This window comes from Dendrobates tinctorius, unplaced genomic scaffold (assembly GCF_039654945.1).
Source record: "Dendrobates tinctorius isolate UK_male_01 unplaced genomic scaffold, ASM3965494v1 ptg000203l, whole genome shotgun sequence".
NCBI classification, from domain to species: Eukaryota; Metazoa; Chordata; class Amphibia; order Anura; family Dendrobatidae; genus Dendrobates; species Dendrobates tinctorius.
The window spans coordinates 790,001-813,850 of record NW_027361870.1 but is presented as its reverse complement, the minus strand read 5'-3'; the positions used below and the strand labels follow the sequence as shown (position 1 = coordinate 813,850).

The following is a 23,850-nucleotide window of genomic DNA, read 5'->3' as shown; positions in this document are numbered from 1 at the left end:
CTTTTTGAGAATGGTCCATTAGGTAACCCCTAGTGATGCGTGAGTATACTCGTTGCTCGGGTGACCTCCGAGTATTTTGGTGGAGATTTAGTTTTCGTCGTCTCAGCTGCATGATTTGCGACTTGTAGACAGCCTGAATACGTGTGGGAATTCCCTTACAAACAGGCAATCCCCACATGTATTCAGGATGTCCAGCAGCCACAAATCATGCAGCTGCGTCGACAAACACTAAATCTCCGAGCACATCCAAAATACTCTGAGGACACCTGAGCATGCTCGGGAAAACCCGTGCAACGAGTATACTCGCTCATCACTAGTAACCCCATAAATCCAATTTTTTTTTATTATTATTTTTTTTTTTTTTTTTTAAGGGTTGTAGGACTCAAAAATACTTTTTTTTCTCAAAAAGTTACATGTTTTTTTCATGTAGTAATAAAATAACGGCTATACAGTAAAATACATATTAGCAACTGTAGTTTTAATATTTTACAAATCATGTTAAAGAAGTTGGCTCCTTTCTCTGCCAGGATGGATCATTCATTTAAAAAAAAAAAAAAAGTCTCAATTCCCGGGTAAAATCTGACTTCAGGTTTTCTCATTACGGAGATAGGAGAGGACCGTTAATCTTTATAGAAGCTTCTATGTAGAAGGAAGGAGAAGCTTTGCCTCTAGATCCTCCTCCTCGCTCCCCTCTACATAGGAGGTGACAGTTTCTCAGTAATGTTAAAGTCTTTTTTAGCAATACAAATTTTATCCATAAAATTGAGAATTTGTAAAAATTAATCATCAGTCCATGTTGTTATCAATTCAATACTAAAAGAGGTCCCAACCTAAAATTTGGAACCCATTTATAAAACGCTATACATTGACTTGAAGGTCATTTACATAGTAAAGTGATTTGTTTGTTTAATAGCGGCGTTATCCAAAGAGTAACTTAGATTTTACAGTAGATTCTTTTGTTAATAATTCTCTCCAGCAAGGAATATTATAATAAAACTTCTCAAATGACTTTATTGGACCTCATTCCGAAGTTCACTTTGAATGTACATGCTCTATGGATAGAACCCGCACCCATTGTCGTCCATGGCGCTGTTCACATGTCTTATTTCACGGACCGCGTCTTTGCAAAAATCACAGCCGTGTCCAATTTTTTTTTTTTTTTTTTACCACCATCACGGATGAAAAGTAACAATACAAGTCTATAGGTCCGGGAGAATCGCATACAGCACATAGATGGCATCAGTCTGTAGTCTGTGATTAACACTGCGAAGGATAGGAGAAGCTTTGTAATTTGTTTCTCCATAAATGAAAAATCGCTGATGAAACTCTAGATTCTAAAAACTGACACCCGGACAAAGCGCGGCTAAAACTCGGCGCCAGGACATTGATGACCCTCGTACCATTTTTTGAGCACATGATCGAGTACTGATGTCTGAAACCTGAATGAGGCTTCAGGGGATTGGTTTTCATTCCTGTATTTAAAAAAAAAGGTATGAAACTGGCTTCCCGAACCCCTACTTTCCTCTCGTTTATTAGCCTGAATACAGATCCACTTGTATCAGACTGTTCTCATTTGAAGTACAGATGATGGCAGTGAAAAGTTGAGCTCTGCTGCGGTGTCTCACTCCGGTGATAAGCTGCTGCAGGAGACTGAGGGTTGTGCTTATCAGGACAGAGGAGGAGACCAATGCTGACCCATCACTGCCATCATCTGTACTCCTAATAGACTGGAGAAGTGCTGGGGTTTGGAAACCACTTACATGCAATCTACTTTTACAGGAATGAAGACAAATCCCCTAATAAAACGATTTCCAAAACTTCAGAACTTTTGATGCTTGGGGAAAAAAAAAAAAAGCATACTTTTTTTTTTCTTTAAAGTTTAGTTATCCTTTGAAGAAGCATGGACTGAAGATCAGGGCAACGATGTATCAGGAAAGATCTGTTAGCCCAAACAGCACAAGAGCTTTTAACGGAGAGAGGGGACTCATTGTATACCAATTTCTACATGCGAGTCGGTGAATAACTCTGACCGAGGCGTGGAGAGGAGCGTTCACGTTCTCCTATTGAAATCATCAGACTCCTGGCTATCAGCTATAAAGTATGGGTGAAATCCACAGGGATTACCCCCACAGCATAAATGGTCACGCCAAATCCACAAGACCAGGCAATTTACAATGTGGGTTTTTCTTTTGCGCCGTTGGGATGAGAGTCTATAAACTCTCATCTGCAATTGATTTTCCATCCAGATTTTCTGCTGCAGATACGTGACCTTGCAATGGTGAAATCTGCTGTGAATCTGCTGCACAATTCACGGCAAAATCCACATCCAGCGCACGGTTAATGCTTGTCTAGGATAGAGAGCCCTTTAAACCCATTTAGTGTGCATTAAAAATTTAGGGGTTAAATGCTTTAAAATAACCTACATCGCTGATATTACAGGCTTCAGCCCTCAATGATGCGGCTATGAAGGTGCGACACAGGGGTAGGATATCAATATCTACACTTTAATCACATTCTATAAAAACGCTTTACATGGACCTTACCCAGAGATCTACGCGTTTCACTCGGTGATACCCCTGCGAGAGGGAAAGGCCTACTATTATACGCATAGCAGATGTGATGATAATTCTATACATTTACACTCCATGGAGCCCCGCGCTGGGAGGATGACACACGCCGCATACCCAGTAATTTCTGTTTTGGGCAGATGAGACAACGATGATGAGCAATGTGTAATCCTGGTGGGGTTAAACATAATACTGCTGATCTTAATACGGACGATACAAAGTCATTCCAGCACACACAGTCCCGGATTACTGCCCAGTGTGCACCACACACGGCACAGTCCCAGATCGGTCCCCACAGTGTGCACCACACACGGCACAGTCCCAGATCGGTCCCCACAGTGTGCACCACACACGGCACAGTCCCAGATCGGTCCCCACAGTGTGCACCCCACACGGCACAGTCCCAGATCGGTCCCCACAGTGTGCACCACACACGGCACAGTCCCAGATCGGTCCCCACAGTGTGCACCACACACGGCACAGTCCCAGATCGGTCCCCAGTGTGCACCACACACGGCACAGTCCCAGATCGGTCCCCACAATGTGCACCACACACGGCACAGTCCCAGATCAGTCCCCACAGTGTGCACCACACACGGCACAGTCCCAGATCAGTCCCCACAGTGTGCACCACACACGGCACAGTCCCAGATCAGTCCCCACAGTGTGCACCACACACGGCACAGTCCCAGGTCAGTCCCCACAGTGGGCACCACACACGGCACAGTCCCAGATCAGTCCCCAGTGTGCACCACACACGGCACAGTCCTGGATCAGTCCCCACAGTGTGCACCACACACAGGCATAGTCCCAGATCAGTCCCCACAGTGTGCACCACACTCAGCACAGTCCCAGATCAGTCCCCACAGTGTGCACCACACACGGCACAGTCCCAGATCAGTCCCCACAGTGTACACCACACACGGCACAGTCCCAGATCAGTCCCCACAGTGGGCACCACACACAGCACAGTCCCAGATCAGTCCCCACAGTATGCACCACACACGGCACAGTCCCAGATCAGTCCTCAGTGAGCACCACACACGGCACAGTCCAAGATCAGTCCCCACAGTGGGCACCACACACGGCACAGTCCCAGATCAGTCCCCAGTGTGCACCACACATGGCACAGTCCTGGATCAGTCCCCACAGTGTGCACCACACACAGGCATAGTCCCAGATCAGTCCCCAGTGTGCACCACACACAGACATAGTCCCAGATCAGTCCCCAGTGTGCACCACACACGGCACAGTCCTGGATCAGTCCCCAGTGTGCAACACACACGGCACAGTCCTGGATCAGTCCCCAGTGTGCAACACACACACGGCACAGTCCTGGATCAGTCCGCGGTGTGCACCACACACGGGCACAGTCCCAGGTGAGCACCACACATGGGCACAGTCCCGGATCAGACCCCAGTGTGAACCACACACACGGGCACAGTCCCAGATCAGTCCTCGGTGAGCACCACACACGGGCACAGTCCTGGATCAGACCCCAGTGTGAACCACACACGGGCACAGTCCTGGATCAGTCCCCGGTGAGCACCACACACGGGCACAGTCCCGGATCAGTCCCCAGTGTGTACTACACGTCCAGGCACACCTTTAAGATACAAGTAATATAGTGGTATACAGAGAGTCACTATTTGGCCTTCTTAAAAAGGAAACACCAGACTTCATAAATCTGCAGCATTTCGGTTTGGAAGTAAAATGTTAGAACTGTTTAATTTTCCATCTTGCTTCAGGTCGCTCTCTGTGCAGTGACTTTAGGGATTCCCGGGTACATAGGGGGAAGTGATTTTAGGCATCCCCAGGCACGTAAGTGGCAGGGACTTTAAGGATCCAAGGAATTTAGGGGGAAGTGACTTTAGCGATCCCCAGGTACGTAGGGGGAAGTGATTTAAGGGATCCCCAAGAACGCAAGAACGTAGGGGGCAATGGCTTTAGGGATCCCCAGTTATGTAGGGGGCTGAGATTTTAGGCATCCCCAGGTATGTAGGGGCTGGGATTTTAAGGATATCCAGGTATGTTGAGGACTGGGACTTTAGGGATCCACAAGTATGTAGGGGCATTTGCAAGAGTTCCCAGTCAAGATTGAGTGCCCACTGCAACCAGAGCTCAACTTGTTCATTTCTTAAAGGTGTTTACCAGCTTCAGAAAACCCCCATTTCCTGGATACAGTTTATCCAGTTATAATGCTGTAACCAATCAGTGTACTCAGCCACTCTGCCAAAATAGACTGCATGGGCCGCTGACCTCACCGTTTGGCTGAAGTGTTGACATGACATCAATGGGACAGATGGTGGTTTTCTGAAACCCCCTTTAAGCTGCACTGTGAGGGGTGCCATGTTCGTGATGGCCAATATCTATTTTAGACAATTTTGATAAATTGGCCCATTGCAGTTTGTCCTTAAAGAATAGTTTGAAGACGTGCATAAAGTGGTGATTGATTTCTGGGAGTGCAACATAAGATAACAATATTGTGCGACCACATCACAAGTTATGATGGGGATCTACATTCCGTATGTGGACATAGACAGTCTGCAGAAATCCAATCCTACCAGATTTCGGTGTGACCCGTGCATTATCATTGCTTGCAAGTGTGATTGCTTATTTTTGGCTTAAATACAGAAGCCTTAAGGGAATCTGTCACCAGGTTTTTGCGACCCTGAAAGCAGCATGACTGTAGGGGCAAAGAACCCGATTCCAGTGATGTGTCAGTTTGCTGCTTGCTGCAGTTTTGCCAAAATCCCTGTTTTCTCTGCTGCAGATCTAGCAGTTCTCTGAATGCGGAGCTCTGTATAGCCCCGCTCACACCACTTCTGGTTAGCTTTCTATGTACACTGTGTATGGGCAGAAAGATGCCAATCAGCGGAAGAGGCGTGGTTTACAGAGCTCATGAATATTGAGGACTACAAGGCAGCAGATTTACTAGTCCTTTAGTGATAATCTCCTGCTGATAAAACAGTGATTTTATCAATACTACAGAGCAAGCAGCCCAGTAAAGTGACACATCGCTGGAATCAGGGTTGCTGTCTCTACATTATGCTGTTCTGATTAGGTGGAGCAAATCTGGTGACAGATTCCCTTTAAGAAAAAAAAAATACCAAAATACCACTGAAATCTAAAAAAACAAAAAAACCCAAAAAGAAATGTTGAATGAATGCATATTTTTCCATGGACCTTTATAAAACAAAAATTCCACTAAATACATTTTTTCTTACATAAAAATGCTATAATAAATGCTGTTAATCCACCATGTTACCTGATCACTGGGACCGCATTACTGCAGGATGTACATTAGAAGGCTCCACTACTTTCTGCAGCGAATGGCGGGTCACAGAGAGTCCCTTTATGGCAGGGAGGGCCGGGGCGGGCAATTACCATATCCCAAAAAAATTTTCCAGAACATTTCATGAACATGCAAAACCACAGTCACTGGCAATAAACATCAATATACCATGTGTGATATATTGCTTGCATGACTTTATTGTGAGGTTTAGACACCATTCTGGCGGAAGGGTGGGCTGCATACAAGGATTTCAGCATTACGACCCCTTGATTTATAAAGACAACCCCAAGTTGTTGGTTTTTTTCTCCCCACTCCGGTAGTAAGAGCAGAGTTCTGCATTGCTTTCTTAAAGTGCTTGTAAGACACGTTGATGAGAATTACACAGAAGGGACAAGACTGCGAGCGGGTTTCTTGTTTGTAGGAAAGCCACAGTGAGGCGCTCATGCTTTCTAAAGGCAACCAATCTGACACTCAGCTGACCTGGGATCGTGGTGGTGCTGTTAAAGCCACTGTCATCCACGGGTCCAAAGAAATCAAGATTCAGAAGAGTAGACCCTCCACTAGCTTGAAATTCATTGACCGTGTCGGGTATTCAGCCGTAAAGAAGGTAAGCCGGGTCAAGGGGGGATTGTGTGTAAAAAGGAGGGTAAGACACACACTCTTAAACATGCATATTATCACTGTCATATAATCTACAGCGAGAAAACACCAACATCTTACATGGTTATCGAATACAGTCACTGAAGAAAGCGCGGACATACACAGGGCAGGGGTCAAGGCGCGCGTTCTTCAGCAGATGCTAAAAGTTTAGTTTTCTGGTAAACATTGAAGTAAGAGACAATTCCACTGCTTAAAGGGAAACAGCCCAGTGTATCTGCACAATTAGCGGCTTGTGATCACAGCCATTCATTGCTAGCCTCGGGGGCAGTCTCATGGATAATGTCTACATCACATATTAACTAGTGATGAGCGAACGTGCTTGGATAAGGTGTTCTCTGAGCATGCTCGTGTGCCATCCGAGTGACTCTGGCATGCTCAAATAATGTGCTTGAGTCCCAGCGGCTGAACAGCTGTTCGACAGCCGCAACACATACAGGGATTTCCTGTTTATTAGGCAATCCCCGCATGTGTTGCTTCTGTTTAACATCCACGAGACATGCAGCCCCGTGAACTCGGAACATATTTTTTGAGCACGTCGAAGATACTCGGCTAGCACACGAGCATGCTCAGGTAACGCCTTATCCGAGCACGTTTGCTCATCCCCAATTTTAACCCCTTTGAAAAAAAAACAAAAACAAATTTCAATTTTTACATTTTTTTCCTTCCTCATTTCAAGAACAATAAATTTATTTTCCGGTCGACAGCCACAGTCCGTTTTTTTTTTTTTTAGTGACAAGAATGACGCTATTCATTTTTCCATGTACTGGAGAAAAAAATATTCAAGTGGAGATGAAATGGTGAACGCCCCCATAATTCCGCTGCTGTTTTTCGAGGTTTCGCTTTAAAGGCGTTCAGTGTGCAGTAAAAATGACCTGGCATCATGATTCTTTCAAGCTAGTACGATTGCAGCTATAGCAGACAAGTATCATTTTTTTGCCAACATATTATGGCTGTAAAAAACTTTGAACGTTGCAAAAAAAAAAATAAAAAAAAAAAAATTAATATATATATAAATTTAATTTGTGTTACTGAATTCCAAGACCCATAACAATTGGGCTTTTCCACAAACGGAGCTAAGTGATTCAAATTTTTATGTTTTCTTTTTTTTTTTTAAATAATATCATCGTTGAAAACTTAGCAGCCGGAATGTACACTGGGATGACGCGACTTGACAGTGTTTCAGTGTTTTAAAGAAATAAACAGCAGCAATCAGAGCTGGCTCCAATTGCTGCTGTCAGAGGCAGGTGCCAGGTAAATAATGCACCTGGAGCTACTGAGACCGCTCAGTGATGTAACATATGTCAAGAGCAAGAAGGGGTTAAACAATGCTGGGAAGAAAGCATCTCAGCATCGCAAGAAGCCACTGACATGACCAAGTCATTTCACTATCTATACTCTGATATTGGTATATAGTTTGAGGAGCTGAGAAGGAAGGCAGGGTATCTGATCACTGATGGCCAGAAGCCATCTATTGACCCAGGCATATACATAGATGAGTAATTTTGATTAATTTGGTTGAGCATGCTTACAGTTTCAGATGGAAATTAACTGCTGTCACCTCTGGAAACGTTTTTCCCCATGATTGGGCATATGAAATTCAACATGCTCAATCCCGCTCTCACCTTTCATCTGCAAATACAGAGCAAGGAGGCTGGTACCCCCCAAAATTTTGCAGGCTTGACTTTAATGTACATGGGGACCTTTACACCCAATTATTTATGGCAGTATACACAATGCCCAATCAGTTTGGTATTCCGGAAAACTAAAGTCCACTTTGCTTCAGTTCGTGCTATGAGTACGAGATGGAGCCAAGTTCAGAATGTGTTACTGCAACTCTCAGACATCTGTCTGTTTTCACTAAATCATTCATTTATTTGACGAAAACGTCACAGATTTTTCACTTATTTCCTCATTATTACTATATTTCTCATTGTAGGTGCTAAATTTCTTCAGAATTTCTCCCTGTTTCAAGCCATAAATACGTGCTCTCTTTTTACCATAGTGGTGTGGCATGCCTAAAAATGAGAAAGGCCATGTGAAAGGAATCTGACAGCAGTTTTTGTCATGTAGGAATCACGTAGGCACAAGGACCCAAATTCTAGTGATGTGTCACTCACTAGGTTGTGCTCTGCAGTTTCGATAAAAAAGGTGTTTTATAAGCAGGAGATCACAACAGGACTAGGCATCTTGTGACTCCTAGTCAACTGCTCTGCATAACCCAACCCTCTCCACTGATTGGCAACTTTCTGTCTATGCACAGTGTACACAGAAAGCTGCCAACCAGTGGTGTGGGCGGGGTTATACAGGGCTCAGCAGTCAAAGCTCTGCTAGAAAACAGGGATTGTATCAAAATGACTCTAAGCAGCCCAGTAAGTGACATTACTGAATCAGGGTCTGTGCCCCTACAGCATTTTAGATAGCAAAAAGTGAGTAACAGATTCCCTTTAAATTCGATGTGAGTGAATGAAACAGTTTTGTTTGGAGAGGCAGCATTTGTTCCCGACTGCCGCTTCATTCCATTTTTGCTCACCCTATTATGGAGAACAAGCGATCAGAGACCCACATTTTAATGATTGGTGGGGGTTTCCTCAATCAATACAGAGGATAGGTGTTAAAAGTACAATACTACACTGATTTTATAGAAAAATGGCCAGAACTGTAGGAGACTGCAGAGCTTGAACTTATTGTGGAAATATCTTGGATTGTTTCCCTTTAAAGCACAATAAAAGCAAATTAAAAGACCTCATAAAATAGTAAGATAAAAAGAAAAGGAAAGACAGCAGCAGTCCATTCAGGCTTTCGTTCATGGTCTGACATACACTGGGTCTTATGGGCCATTGGCCATTAAAATGCTGGAGATGAAGCTTCTCTTTAGACATTCAATTTGCCTTCTGTTCATTCTCGCCTTCTGCACAAAAGAAAATCGTTCCCTCGCAAGCTGATGGCCTACTTGCTGATGGTTTCTAGGTTGGGACTTATTGGAACTACTGTTATTCAGATGTGGAGCAATTCATTAACGCATGGATGTGAAATGTGGATAACATCCACCACAATCGTGATTTACAAAGCCTCACTTTTTGCACGTGAGCATAGTATCAATTCCACGTTTTACAGCTGGGGAATGGACCTGATTTTTCTCTAGTACGTGAGTTTTTACAGATCGATTTGTTGAAATCGGTTGTCCATATTGGAGGAGGCATTACACTGTGCCCATCGAAATAAATAGGGCGACTTTGTATAATCTGGGTCTTGAAGTGGGAGAACTATTCTTTGCATAGTCTCCCCTGCTTCAAAAAATAGGGCGCAAGTCACAAATTTGGTTATACCTTTATTATAGCCATATGCACTAATACAGCAAATGGAAAGGGCTTGTCTACACCAGGCAATGCTTTAGCGTCACAATAATAATGGCATATCTACTATTATCTATAGGGGGATTTGATATTGCCATGTGCATCAGGAATGGTTGAAAGAATAAGTCAGGGAGTTGTTAAGGTAACCTGTCAGCACAATTTTGAGTATGGAAGTAGTGGTATGGCTGAACAGGCACCCCAATAAAAATGATAACTTTTTTGTAGCGTTCTATTGCACCAGTCATGACAAATCTAACGTAGAAGCCTTGCATAAATCAAGCTGGAAGCAATCTGCTTCGGCAAAATGTGCGCGGACAAGCTTCAGTTGCATAAGACATTTATTCTAGATTTCTCACGACCGGCAAATCTGTTCTCAACAAATAAGGGAACATGTATATTGCAAAATGTATTGGCAGGATCCATGTAAGCTTAGGTAAAGGCGTATCTAATGTCACTTTTTTCACCACTCGGCTGTCACTGGTGCAAGTAACTGACAGCAGTAAAGAATATGAAGGAAGGCAAAATACAGATGAACACCAGTTGCAAGGTGCAGACTAGTAAAGCGAATACAGGAAAAGTCGGAAATTAGAGTAAAAATGAAAAGAAAAAGAAGCAAACTGGACATACCTTGTTCTTCAACTGGTTATTAGTTGTTAAATAAATGAGAGGTATAAATGACCATGTAATACTGGATCCGAGTACATTATAAAGCAACCGAGTGATACATGTAAAAGGAACATGTACAATATGATTGCAGCATGGGCACTAGTCCGCCCGGAGACTGTAAAATACATCACGTCTCACAGTCTGCCACTGAATAACACATTCATCTAACGGTTCATGCTGAGCAAGGGATGAAGAAAGAAAGCCTGAATTTCACAAGAAAACACTAAAAAGACAAGGGGAAGGTCAGCAGGGAGGAGACTGTGAGGACTCTGACGCTTTCTCATGTCTAGCTCTGTTGCTAGAGGCTCTACGGAGAGACGTACCATCTAAGGGGTTGGTAAGGCCACTGCTACTCCAGTCAAACTGGACAGGCGGGAGGGATTCCTGCAGAAGAAACAGCAGAGGGATTAACGATCAATTGCATTACAAGTACAGCAGCAGACACAAGAAACTTTCCTCCATTTGTAAGTCCGCAGGGGTTAATTATGGCTCAAATGTTCCATCGGGATGTACGGCACAAGGGGACACCATGGTACAAAATATGATCAGCTCCTTACAGAGAAAAACCACTGCGGACATTGACGATAGCTTCGGTTCTGCCACCCACAATGTGCCAATTTATGCTGCGAATTTTCACGCGGTCAAATCCACACCAAAATCTAGTGTGAGACTTGGTGCAGATTTTCCCCCGTGGACGTTCAACGTCAGGTAACTCCTAAATGGCTAATTAAAATAAGGAAATAACGTGCTATACAAAGTGTGATTGATCAAGTAACGAAGTCCTCATCTATTCTCCTGCTAAAGATTACAAAAGGGGAGCCTAGTGCAATGGGACAACTGGTGGTGCCACAGGAACTCGAATTGATACACTGAAGTGATGGTGGTGAAGCTGCAATGTAAAATAAAAAAAGCAACCGTCCAGATCACTGGGGTCCGGGCTGCAGTAACGCCCCAGGTGTGTAAAGTGTTAGGAGTTCTGTGCAGCTCTACGTTGCTGCTGTACGAGGATCGGAAGTAGTGATGAGCGAACGTGGTCGGAAAAGGTGTTATCTAACCATGCTCAGGTGCTAAACGAGGGTCTTCGGTGTGCTCAAATAATATGTTTGAGTCCCCACGGCTGCAGGTCTCACGGCTGTTTGATAGCTGCAACACATTCAGGGATTTCCTGTTTGTTAGGCAATCCCTGCAAGTGTTGTGACAGTCCAACAGCTGCGAGACATGCAGCCGCGGGGGACTCGAACATATTATTCGAGCACGCCGAAGACACTCGGTTAGCACCCGAGCATGGTTAGAGTACTTTGCTCATTACTAATCGTAAGGGGCGGACGACATCTAGGATACCCATCGGAGCTCTGGATTTACTGCTGTCCTTATTTCTACTACTTTGTGCACTTCATTGTCTACATAAATCACTTATGTAACGCAGTGATGGAGTCTTACAGATTGGGGTTACAGATGTCACTGCTGCTGCTGCAGCATTTAGAGGAGGTCTCGTATGGAAATGTTTTGCTTCCTGGTAAAATAGTTGCAAGACATCACTAGAAACTAGACATTTTGAGTTTTTTCCCCTTAGTAATGAGAAAGTTTGGTGACATGAGTGGGATTCAGCGACACTTCATAATAAACCAATTAAAGAATTTAAAATAAATAAAATAAAATTCATCAACTACATTTATTTTGGTTATTCAAAATAAAAAAAATGCCTACTAGACAAAATGCTTCATAAGAAGTACATCCAACACGAAAAGGAAGCAATGCCTAAAATTCCAAAACTTTATTATGACATAATAAAAGATTTCACAGAAAAATTTTTTTTACGAAAAAGTTCTATGTTATTATGAAAGGGGGACACAACACACAAATAACCGCACCCTAGGCAGGCAACGATGCTACATGTATGCATGATAACTGAAATACTCTCATAATTCCTTTGCAAGCGAAAAAAGCCACAAGGATGCAAGCCTGATTACTGATAGAACCGCAATGGTATAAAAGTGCTAAATACAATAATGCGGCTGTTACATGCTTACAAGAGTGCAATAAACCAGCCAAATTGAAGGTATTGGGTAATATAACATGAATATGTGCTAGTGGTAGTAAAAAGTAAACCCAGTATGTATCCAAACAGTGATGAAAAACGGCTGCTACAGCATGTTTACCTTGGGGTGCGGGCAGGAAACCCCGACGCGCGTTTCGCGTAGCTTTCTCCCCTTGAGAAAGCTACGCGAAACGCGCGTCGGGGTTTCCTGCCCGCACCCCAAGGTAAACATGCTGTAGCAGCCGTTTTTCATCACTGTTTGGATACATACTGGGTTTACTTTTTACTGCCACTAGCACATATTCATGTTATATTGCCCAATACCTTCAATTTGGCTGGTTTATTGCACTCTTGTAAGCATGTAACAGCCGCATTATTGTATTTAGCACTTTTATACCATTGCGGTATTATCAGTAATCAGGCTTGCATCCTTGTGGCTTTTTTCGCTTGCAAAGGAATTATGAGAGTATTTCAGTTATCATGCATACATGTAGCATCGTTGCCTGCCTAGGGTGCGGTTATTTGTGTGTTGTGCCCCCCTTTCATAATAACATAGAACTTTTTCGTAAAAAAATTTTTTCTGTGAAATCTTTTATTATGTCATAATAAAGTTTTGGAACTTTAGGCATTGCTTCCTTTTCGTGTTGGATGTACATTTATTTTGGGCACTTTAACGGAGTAATCCCGTCTTAGTCATTTCATGGCAGAGATCGGGATATTCCTTGAGTTAAAGGGAATCTGTCACCCCTTTTTTCGAATATGAGCTGCCGGCACCGCCATCAGGGGCTTATCTACAGCATTCTGTAATGCTGTAGATAAGCCCCCGAATGTAACCTGAAAGATAAGAAAAAAAAGAGTTATATTATACTCACCGGGAGGCGGTCCGGTCCGACGCTTCCCATCTTCTAACGGTGACGTCTTCTTCTTCCCTTCCTTTCGTGGCTCCTGCGCAGGCGCACTGCTCTGCCCTGTTGAGGGCAGAGGAGAGTCCTGCAGTGCGCAGGTGCCGGGAGAGGTCCGGCGCCTGCGCACTGCAGTTTTCTGCTCTGCCCTCAACAGGGCAGTGCAGTGCGCCTGCGCAGGAGCCACGACAGGAAGGGAAGAAGACGACGTCACCGTTAGAAGATGGGAGGTGCCGGACCGCAACACCCATCGGACCAAGACCGGAAAGCCCCCCCCGGTGAGTATAATGTAACTCTTTTTTTCTTATCTTTCAGGTTACATCGGGGGCTTATCTACAGCATTCTGTAATGCTGTAGATAAGCCCTGATGGCAGTGCCAGCAGCTCATATTTGAAAAAAGGGGTGAAAGATTCCCTTTAAACATCAGATTTAACCGAAAGGTGTCGATCCTATTGATCATTTTTAAACCAAACTGCAGTTAACATTTTAGTGCAGCTAAAAAAATACCTTTCTGCATATTTTGCCATCATCTATGCCCTTTCATATCACTGCTAATCTTGGATCCTGAAGGATCAGTCTCCTTCTCCCCTGGCAGCCAATAATATTGTCTGCTCTAATCTCTTTCCCTGCAGGAGGAGTCTTCTCAGCTACACTGCCACGCTACTAAAAGGGGATTTGTTCATTCCCTGACAAGCAGGCCAAAAAGCAATTTGGATTGGCTGCTCTGCAGTGAACAGTGGATCCCCATGCAGGTAAATACATCGATGATCAGAAAACATCTGATTTTTTTTCACAGGCCTTAGCCAAAGATGAAGTTTTGCTAGTTGATCTGTCCAGTCTAACAGCAATAATAAAGCTAATACAATTGTCACCAATATCTGTGGTTTGAGAGCAAAGAGTTGGACACGTATGTACCTGTAACTGATCAGAAGAACAAATACTGTCATCTGGAGGACCAGGAGACGCCTGCCCTATAGATGCTATTTTTTCTGCTGCAGATAAAGGCTTCAGCGGCTCCTTGGTGGGCTCCAGCATACCCTACACCAATAAGGAAGAAGCCGACAATTACATAACAGAGCACGGAGGAATAGTCAGAATAATACAGAACATTGGTGCCCAGCGCCCTCTTGTGGCCATACACTGGTGACACTACAGAAGCCGAATAAAGCACCACAGCCGGGTATATTCCTGTAATTCAGTGCGGTGATTGCAGGCAGAGCAGATCTGCACACAGTATGGACTGCTTGTTACTGCTTTTTGTGCTTTTATTGGTCTGCAATATATAAGCTGAACAAAAATATAAACACTTTTGTTTTTGGTTCTATTTTCCATGAGCTGAACTCAAAGATCTAAGACTTGTTCTATGGACACAAAAGGCCCTTTTCTATAAAATATTGTTCACAAATGTGTCTAGCTCTGTGCTAGTGAGCTCTTCTCTGCTTAGATAATCCATCCGTCTCACAGGTGTGGGATATCCAAATGCTGGTACATGATTAGTGCACAGGTGCCTTAGGGGGTCACAATAGAAGGCCCCTCTAAAATGTGCAGTTTTATCACACAGCACAATACCACAGATGTCGCAAGTTTTGAGGGAGCGCGCCACTGGCATGCTGACTTCAGGAACGACTACCAGAGCTGCTGCCCGTAAATTGAATGTTCATTTCTCTACGATAAATAGTCTCCAAAGTTGTTTCAGAGGATTTGGCAGTATGTCCAACCAGCCTCACAATCGCAGACCACGTGTAACGACACCAGCCCAGGACCTCAACATCCAGCAACTCCAAGACTGTCTGACACCAGACCCCGGACAGCTGCTGCAACCATTAGTTAGCAAAACCAAAACTCGTCAGAAACCGTCTCAGCAAAGCTCATCGTCCTCATCGGGGGTCTCCAACTGACTGCAGCTTGTCATCGTAACCAACTTGAGTGAGCAAATGCGCACATTCACTGGCGTCTGGCACGTTGGAGAGGTGTTCTCTTCACGGATAAATCCTGGCTTTCACTGTACAGAACAAACGGCAGACTGCATGTATGGCGTCGTGTGGGTGAGCAGTTTGCTGATGTCAATATCGAGTGGCCCATGGTGGCGGTGGGGTTATGGTACAGGCAGGCGCATGTTATGGACAACGAATACAGGTGCACTTTATTTATGCCATTTTAAATGCACAGAGATACCATAATAAATATCCTGAAGCCAATTCTTGTGCCATTCATCCACGACCATAGCCCCGCGTCGCCACAGGATAACGCACGGCCCCGCGTCACCACAAGATAACGAACGGCCCCGCGTCGCCACAAGATAACGAACGGCCCCGCGTCGCCACAAGATAACGAACGGCCCCGCGTCGCCACAAGATAACGAACGGCCCCGAGTAGCCGCAGGATAACGCACGGTCCCGCATCGCTGCAGGATAATGCACGGCCCCGCGTCGCCGCAGGATAACGCACGGCCCCGCGTCGCCACAGGATAACGCACGGCCCCGCGTCGCCACAGGATAACGAATGGCCCCGCGTCGCCACAAGATAATGCACGGCCCCGCGTCGCCACAGGATAACGAACGGCCCCGAGTAGCTGCAGGATAACGCACGGTCCCGCATCGCTGCAGGATAATGCACGGCCCCACGTCGCCGCAGGATAACGTACGGCCCCACGTCGCCGCAGGATAACGTACGGCCCCACGTCGCCACAGGATAACGCACGGCCCCGCGTCGCCACAGGATAACGCACAGCCCCGCGTCGCCGCAGGATAACGCACGGCCCCGAGTAGCTGCAGGATAACGCACGGCCCCGCGTCGCCGCAGGATAACGCACGGCCCCGCGTCGCCACAGGATAACGCACGGTCCCGCGTCGCCACAGGATAACGCACGGCCCCAAGTAGCTGCAGGATAACGCATGGTCCCGCGTCGCTGCAGGATAATGCACGGCCCCGTGTCGTCACAGGATAACGAATGGCCCCGCGTCGCCACAGGATAACGCACGGTCCCGCGTCGCCACAGGATAACGCAAGGCCCCGCGTCGCCACAGGATAACGCAAGGCCCCGCGTCGCCACAGGATAACGCAAGGCCCCGCGTCGCCACAGGATAACGCACGGCCCCGCGTCGCCACAGGATAACGCACATCAGCGCGTCTAAGTTCCTGCCAATATACAGAAACATCGCACAGCCATTGAAAAGGAGTGGAGCAACAATCCACAGACCACAGTCAGCAACCTGATCAACTGCATGCGAAGGAGCTGTAGTCACACCAGACACTCACTCACTTTCTGACCCCCCCAGGACACCCCCAATACTGTAAAACTGTACATTTTAAAGCAGCATTTTATTGTGGCCACCCTAAGGCACCTGTACAATAATCATGTGTCTGACTGGCATCTGGATATGCCACACCTGTGAGATGGATGGATTATCTTGGCAAAGGAGAAGAGCTCACTAAGGGTGTTTTCACATTAGCGTTTCAGGGCGCAGCGACGGCCTGCGCACGGCCGTCGCTAAGCCCCGCCCCCTGCCGACCCTCCTCCGGTAGCTCAGCCTACGGGCGCATGACGCTGCATGCGTCCCCTATCTTTATCACTGGGGACGCAGGCCATATGCGTTTGGTGGCGCATGCGTCCTTTTGAGGGTGCGCCGCCAAACGCATACTGCGCACGGCCTGCGTCCCCAGTGATAAAGATAGGGGACGCAGGACGCATGCAGCGTCAAGCGCCCATAGGCGGAGCTACCGGAGGCGTGGCAGGGGCGGGGCTTAGCGGCAGCCGTGCGCAGGTCGTCGCTGCTCCCTGAAACGCCATTGTGAAACCACCCTAACACAGATTTAGGCACATTTGTGAACAATATTTGAGAGAAAAAGGCCTTGGTGTTCATAGAAAGTCTTAGGCTACTTTCACACATGAGGTTTTCTCTGACAGGCAAGGTCCGGCTATTTTTAGAAAAAACGGATCCGGCGAAATCAGGCACCGGAACCGTTTTTCTCTCATTGAATTGTATTAGCGCCGGATCGCGCCGCATGGCCTTCCGTTTCTTCCGGTTTTCACCGGTTCCAGCAAAAATTTTGATTCCGGTGTTTCTTCCAAACGTCTCTAGTTACATTTTTTGCCAGAGGAGAAAAACCTGACAGCGCCAGATCCGGCGCTTCCGGCTTTTTGCCACAATGGAAGTCTATGGGTGCCAAATCCGGAAAAAACATGGATTTTTGTGATTACTCACCGTAAAATCCTTTTCTCTGAGACGCTCATTGGGGGACACAGGTACTGTGGGTGTATGCTACTGCCGCCAGGAGGCTGACACTAAGTGAAAAAAAGAGGTTAGCTCCTCATCCGCCGTATACACCCTCGCCCCGATTGCAGGCGGAAACCAGTTTGGTGCAAAAGCAGTAGGAGATCAAACAAAAATCAGACATCAACCTTAATCCAGGTAACAACATGTCTAGAAAATAACCACCCTAATTTCATACAGAAAGCATATTAAATAAACAGAAACCAACTTGGCTAACATGGTGTGTGCTGTGTCCCCCAATGAGCGTCTCGGAGAAAAGGATTTTACGGTGAGTTATCACAATGTTTCTACTTCGTCTCATTGGGGGACACAGGTACTGTGGGACGTCCTAAAGCAGTCCCTGGGTGGGAAGTTGACTCACCGATCGAAGCTACATGCACCTCTTGTCTAAAGGTGCGCCACCGCTGCTTGGAGAATCCTTCTACCCAGGCTCGCATCCGCCGAAGCCTGAGTATGGACATTGTAATGTTTAGTAAACGTGTGCAGGCTGGACCAGGTTGCTGCCTGGCAAACCTGTTCCGCCGAAGCCTGGTGTCGAAGCGCCCAAGAGGCGCCCACTGTCCGAGTGTGCTCTGATCCCTGCTGGAATCGGCGCGATAGGACTCCTGAATAACCAAACGAATCCATCTGGCTATGGTCGATTTTGAGGCAGCGAGTCCCTTCCTGCGACCCTCAGGGAGCACGAACAGCGCGTCTGACTGACGAAAGGGTGCCGTCCGCGACATGTACCTCCTGAGAGCTCTCACCAGGTCCAACGTATGAAGAGCCTTTTCCACACTGTGCACCGGTGCTGGACAGAAAGAGGGCAAGACAATATCCTCATTAATATGAAACGAGGAAACGACCTTTGGTAAAAAAGGAGGAGCTGGTCTAAGAACCACCTTGTCTTTGTAAAAGGTCAGGAACAAGGCTCGGCAAGATAACGCTGCCAGCTCCGAGACCCTCCTGATTGATGTTATGGCTACCAGAAACAAGACTTTCCAGGAAAAGTATGACAAAGAGACATCCTGTAGCGGCTCAAATGGAGCTTCCTGCAGAACACTTAGGACCAGGTTAAGGTCCTAGGCGTCCATAGGTGCCTTATATGGAGGTACCAAGTGGCAGACCCCCTGGATGAAAGTCTTAACCTGCAAGTTGGTAGCAATCCTGCACTGAAAAAGGACGGATAAAGCCGATATCTGTCTCCTGAGAGAACTGGGGGCCAAGCCTGAGTCTAAACCAGACTGGAGAAAAGCCAAGATATTAGGGATGGAGAATCTCAGTGACGAACAACCGTTGCCCCGACACCATGCAAAGAAAACCTTCCAGGTGTGGTGGTAAACTCGTGCTGAGGTAGGCTTTCGGGCGCTAACCATCGTAGCAACCACATTGCGCCCGAACCCCGCCTGCATCAGAATCCAGGATTCAACGGCCAAGCCGTCAAACACAGGGCCCCTGAGTTCGGACGGCAGATCGGCCCTTGAGAAAGATCTGAGCGCTCTAGCAGTCGCCATGGCACGTCGACGAGCAGCTGCGCTAGATCTGCGTACCACGCCCGACAAGGCCAATCTGGGGCCAGCAGAATCACTGGCACCCCTTCTGCCTTGATCTTCTTGGTGACCCTCGGTAGTAGAGGCAGCAGGGGAAATAGGTATGGGAGGCGAAACTGATTCCATGGCAGAACCAGCGCATGCACGGCGATTGCCTGCGGGTCCCGGGACCGCATGACGAACACGGACAGCTTGGCGTTCACCCTGGATGCCATCAGTTCCACATCCGGTGTTCCCCACCGTTGGCAAATCTGCTGAAAAACCTCTGGGTGAAGTGACCATTTCCCGGATGCAAGCCTCTGCCGGCTGAGTAAGTCTGCTGCCCAGTTTTCTACCGCCGGGATGTGGACCGTCGATATCAGTGAGCGGTTCCTCTCGGCCCAGCGAAGCACATGCCCTACTTCGCACCTGGTTGCCCTGCTGCGGGTGCCCCCTTGGTGATTTATGTAAACCACCGCCGTGGCGTTGTCCGACTGAATCCAGACGGGGCGGCCTGCTAGAAGGTGATGGAATCGATGCAGAGTCAGCCGGATCGCCCGTATCTCCAACGAGTTGATCGGGAGGCGTGCTTCCTGCGGCGGGCGACCACCGTCCCTGGGTCATGTGGTGGCGAAAAACAGCTCCCCAGCCGAGAAGGCTGGCGTCGGTTGTGACCACCAGCCACTGATCTGGGAGAAAGGGTTTCCCCTGAAGAAGGGAGGAACTGATTGTCCACCACTCTAGTGATTGTCTGAACTGAGAGGACAACCGGCACCAATTGAGCGTGAATGGGTTCTTGTCCCAGGCTGACAAGAGGGCGTGCTGCAGGGGACGAAGATGAAACTGGGTGAATGGGATCGCTTCCATCGCTGCCACCATTTTCCCCAGAATCCTCATGCCGAAACAGATGGTGTGAGGGACTGGTTGGCACAGTACTCGCACCCCCTGCCGGAGGGCTAGGGCCTTGTCTCAAGAAAGACTTTCCAACCCTCGGCAAGTGTCGAAGGTCATCCCTAAAAAGGAAATTCTCTGAGCTGGAATAAGGGATGACTTCTTTACATTGACCAACCACCCTAAGCGGGCAAGAGTATCTAGCGTAATGCTGAAACTTTCCTCGCATGCCTGCCTTGAAGGGGCCTTGACCAAGAGGTCGTCTATGTAGGGGAATACGACTATGCCCCGGGAGTGCAGGATGGCCATGGGGACTGCCATGACCTTTGTGAACACTCTGGGGGCAGTGGCTAGCCCGAAGGGCAGCGCTGCAAACTGAAAATGTAGACCGTTGATGATGAAGCGTAGAAACCTTTGATGCGGAGGGAAAATGGGGATATGTAGATAGGCGTCCTGGATATCGATAGAGGCCAAGTACTCTCCCTGCCCCATTGCCGATATGACTGAACGGAGAGATTCCATCCGGAAATGTCTGATCCTGATAAATCTGTTCAGGAGCTTTAGATCCAAAACGGGCCTGACCTTCCCGTCCTTTTTGGGGCTGCAAACAGGCTGGAATAGAAGCCCTGCGTGTTCTTGTTTTCCGGTACTGGGATAACTCCGTTGTGGATGAGCGAATCGATGGCTTCTAGTAGAGCCTTTGCCCGGGTATCCACTTTGGGAAGACGCTGAAGAAAAAAATCGTCTTGGGGGTACCTGACAAATTCTAATCTTGTACCCTGTGGACACCAGCTCTCTCACCCATGTGTCGTGTGCAAAATTGAGCCAGGCGTGGTGAAACCGGAGTAGGCAGCCGGCCTACCCTGCTGGTGCCGCCTGACAAATGCCCCGATTCATTTGGCTGAAGATGTTTGGGACCTGGATGCTCTTGACCTGGCCTGGTTAGCACACATCCTCCCCAATGGGTTGGCTCTATATGAGACCTGTCGGTCCCTATTGTGATTGGGACGCCCTGATGCGGCGGAAATAGCCGCTGTCGTCCACCCGGGGTTGCGAGAGGCCCGAAAACGCGCATGCACTGGTGACGAAACGGCGGTTTGGCCTTTTGCTGAGGAAGAAAGCCGCTCTTTCCTCCTGTGGAGTCGGAGATGAGCTGATCTAACCTCTCTGAACAAGGGGCCACACTGGTATGGTAGCGCTGTCAAGGACTTTTTTGAGGCTGAATAGGCCCACCATGTCATTAACCATAGCGCTCTCCTAATGGAGATTGCATTTGTGGCTGCAAGTGCCGTGCAGTTGGCCGCATCTAAAGATGCATTAATCAAGTAGTCCCCCGCCATGGCTATCTGATTTGGGATTTCTGATACTTCCGCTGGTAGGTCTAGGTCCTGCAAGGCTCTAATCAAAGTTTCTGACCAAGAAATCATGGCCTTGGCTACCTACGTTGCTGCGAACAAGGGAGAGTGCGCTGATCCTGATGCCTCAAACACTGAGCAAGCCAAGTTCTCTATGAGACTATCAGTGGGATCCTTAATAGAAGAACCACTAGGCACAGATAGTAGAGTTTTTCTAGCCAAGCATGACACCGGTGGATCCACCGTTGGGGATTCCGTCCACTTTTTACGGCGATCCGGGGGAAAAGGGTACTTCGCCTCGAATGCCCTCTGATCCGAGAACCACCTATCTGGCCGTTCCCTGTGTCTTTGCACTATGTCCTCAAATTCAGGGTGAGTGCAAAATACCCTATGGGGACGCTTGACACGCTTAAATGACACCTTATTGCCCGCAGCCAGAGTGGAATCATCCTTAATCCCCAGAGTCTGGTTGACGGCTTCTATGAGACTGTCAACCGTTTCCTGACCACCTGGCGTATCTAGGTCAAGGGGTATATCCGAGTCGTAGTCCGAACCTTGCTCGTTATCGACTGCTGGCAACGGGGAGCGAGAAGCAGAGCTCATGGATGCCGAGGCACCGGATGGACCGGGAGACGCCGTGTGAGTTCGTTTCCCATGGCCCGCCTGGAGTGAGAGCGGCCCCTGCAGGCCGGAAGCTCCTGTGAGGTAGAGGACCCCTCTAAGAAAGGAGAGCCACAGTCCTTGCCCCTATCTGGGGCCCGAAGGGACTCGATTGCTCTCGTAAGTGACACCATAGATTGCGACAGTGATAACGCCCATTCCGGGGGACTTGGTACACCTTGGCTCGGTCGCAGGGGAGGGCTCCTGAACGCGTTCGGTCTCGCAGTCTTCGCATACCCGCTTGGTCTGCGCCCGCGGAAAAGCCGACTGACAGGAGGTGCATGCAGCGTATAGGAACGTTTGTGTCTTAGATTTTCCTGACATGTTGTACCTGTCAGGTCTCCGTGCTGACAAAAACCGCCGGGGGAGGGCGCTCTTTGTTCGTGATAGCGTGGCCTCTCCATAGGGCTGGGGGGCCAGCAATTACCCCAGTCCTGTGTCCCGGGTCCTCAGCGTGCGAGGCGTCGCTTTAATCTGCAGGCTGGCCCCCGGAAGAAAAAGAAGGATCCTGGGGGCGGTCTTCTCTTTGCGGCCTAGTTCCGGCCTAAATTTCCTCCGGCGTCTGCCCAGGTCACGGGGGGCGGGGCCACCAACGCACCTCCAGAATCACGCCGGAACCAGATCCCCGGACTCTACAGGAGCCCTCCCTGGCCATCCGCCTCCGTTCCTCAGGTAGAGGGGAGGGGGGCCCTATTCGATAAGGATGGTGCAGGCACCCTAGCTCCATCTAGCCCCCTGCAGGGGTGAGGAGAGGGACCGTACGCCACCTTGCCCCCGCAGTCCTTAGCATTGGTGGGGCAGCGGGGGCCGCACGGACTACGCTTGTGCCTCTGTGCAGCCTAGGGCTTCAATACCCTAGGGTGGACAGGGCTAAGTCCGGCATCATGTCCCACAGTGCGGGAGGGAATACGTGGAGGGACACTCGCACGTGCTCACCCGTTGCTGGTTTGGGGGGAGATCGGACCCTTTCATAAGATCCGTCGCCCCTATCTCATCTTCATTGTGAAAAAATGGAACATCCAAAAAAAATCCCCGTTGCGGGAGAGGATACGTGGAGGGACACTCGCACGTGCTCGCCCGTTGTTGGTTTGGGGAGATCGGACCCTTTCAATAAGGCCCGTCGCCCCTGTCTTATCTTCATGGGGAAAAAGAAAAAAAAAAAAAAAAAAAAAATCAGTCTTGAGACAGACCAACGTGTGCCTCCAACAGACACTAAGCAAAAAACTGGTTTCCGCCCGCAATCGGGGCGAGGGTGTATACGGCAGAGGAGGAGTTAGCCTAAGTGAAAAAAAGCGGTTATGTGCCCACGTAGCGTTTTAAAACGCTCACTAAAAACCGGACTCCTTCCCAGAAATCGTGCGGTTTTTCCCAAGCCATTTTACCGCGATTATGATCGCGATTTTGCCGCGATTTTCGCATGCGATATTCAAGCACTTTCCAAGCGATTTGAAGCATCGCTTGGAAAGTGATTGACAGGTTGGTCACACTCATCAAACATAGTGTTTGACAAGTGTGACCAGGTTTTTACTATTGAGGCCGCCTATGCGGCATCAATAGTAAAAGATAGAATGTTAAAATGCTAAAAAAAAATAAAAAAAAAAAAAATCGGGGTATATTTACCTTCCGGCGTCCCGCGCTGCATTCCCGGGCCACAGCGTTCCCAGTAATGCCTTGCGAGACC

At 47.8% G+C, this 23,850-nt stretch overlaps 1 protein-coding gene across 3 annotated transcripts in view; it reads right to left on the bottom strand.

The window, feature by feature from the left end:
* Positions 1–23,850, bottom strand: part of AFTPH (aftiphilin) — a 76,964-nt gene that overhangs the window by 9,379 nt on the left and 43,735 nt on the right. For 2 of the 3 annotated variants that reach the window (XM_073553767.1, XM_073553766.1), the window contains 3 exons: positions 14,397–14,519; positions 10,865–10,925; positions 6,343–6,426 (listed from right to left, as the gene is read on the bottom strand). In XM_073553767.1, coding sequence (XP_073409868.1) covers positions 6,343–6,426; positions 10,865–10,925; positions 14,397–14,519 — 268 coding nt within the window. The remainder of the gene's footprint in view (positions 1–6,342; positions 6,427–10,864; positions 10,926–14,396; positions 14,520–23,850) is intronic. The other variant, XM_073553768.1, reaches the window with a different exon arrangement.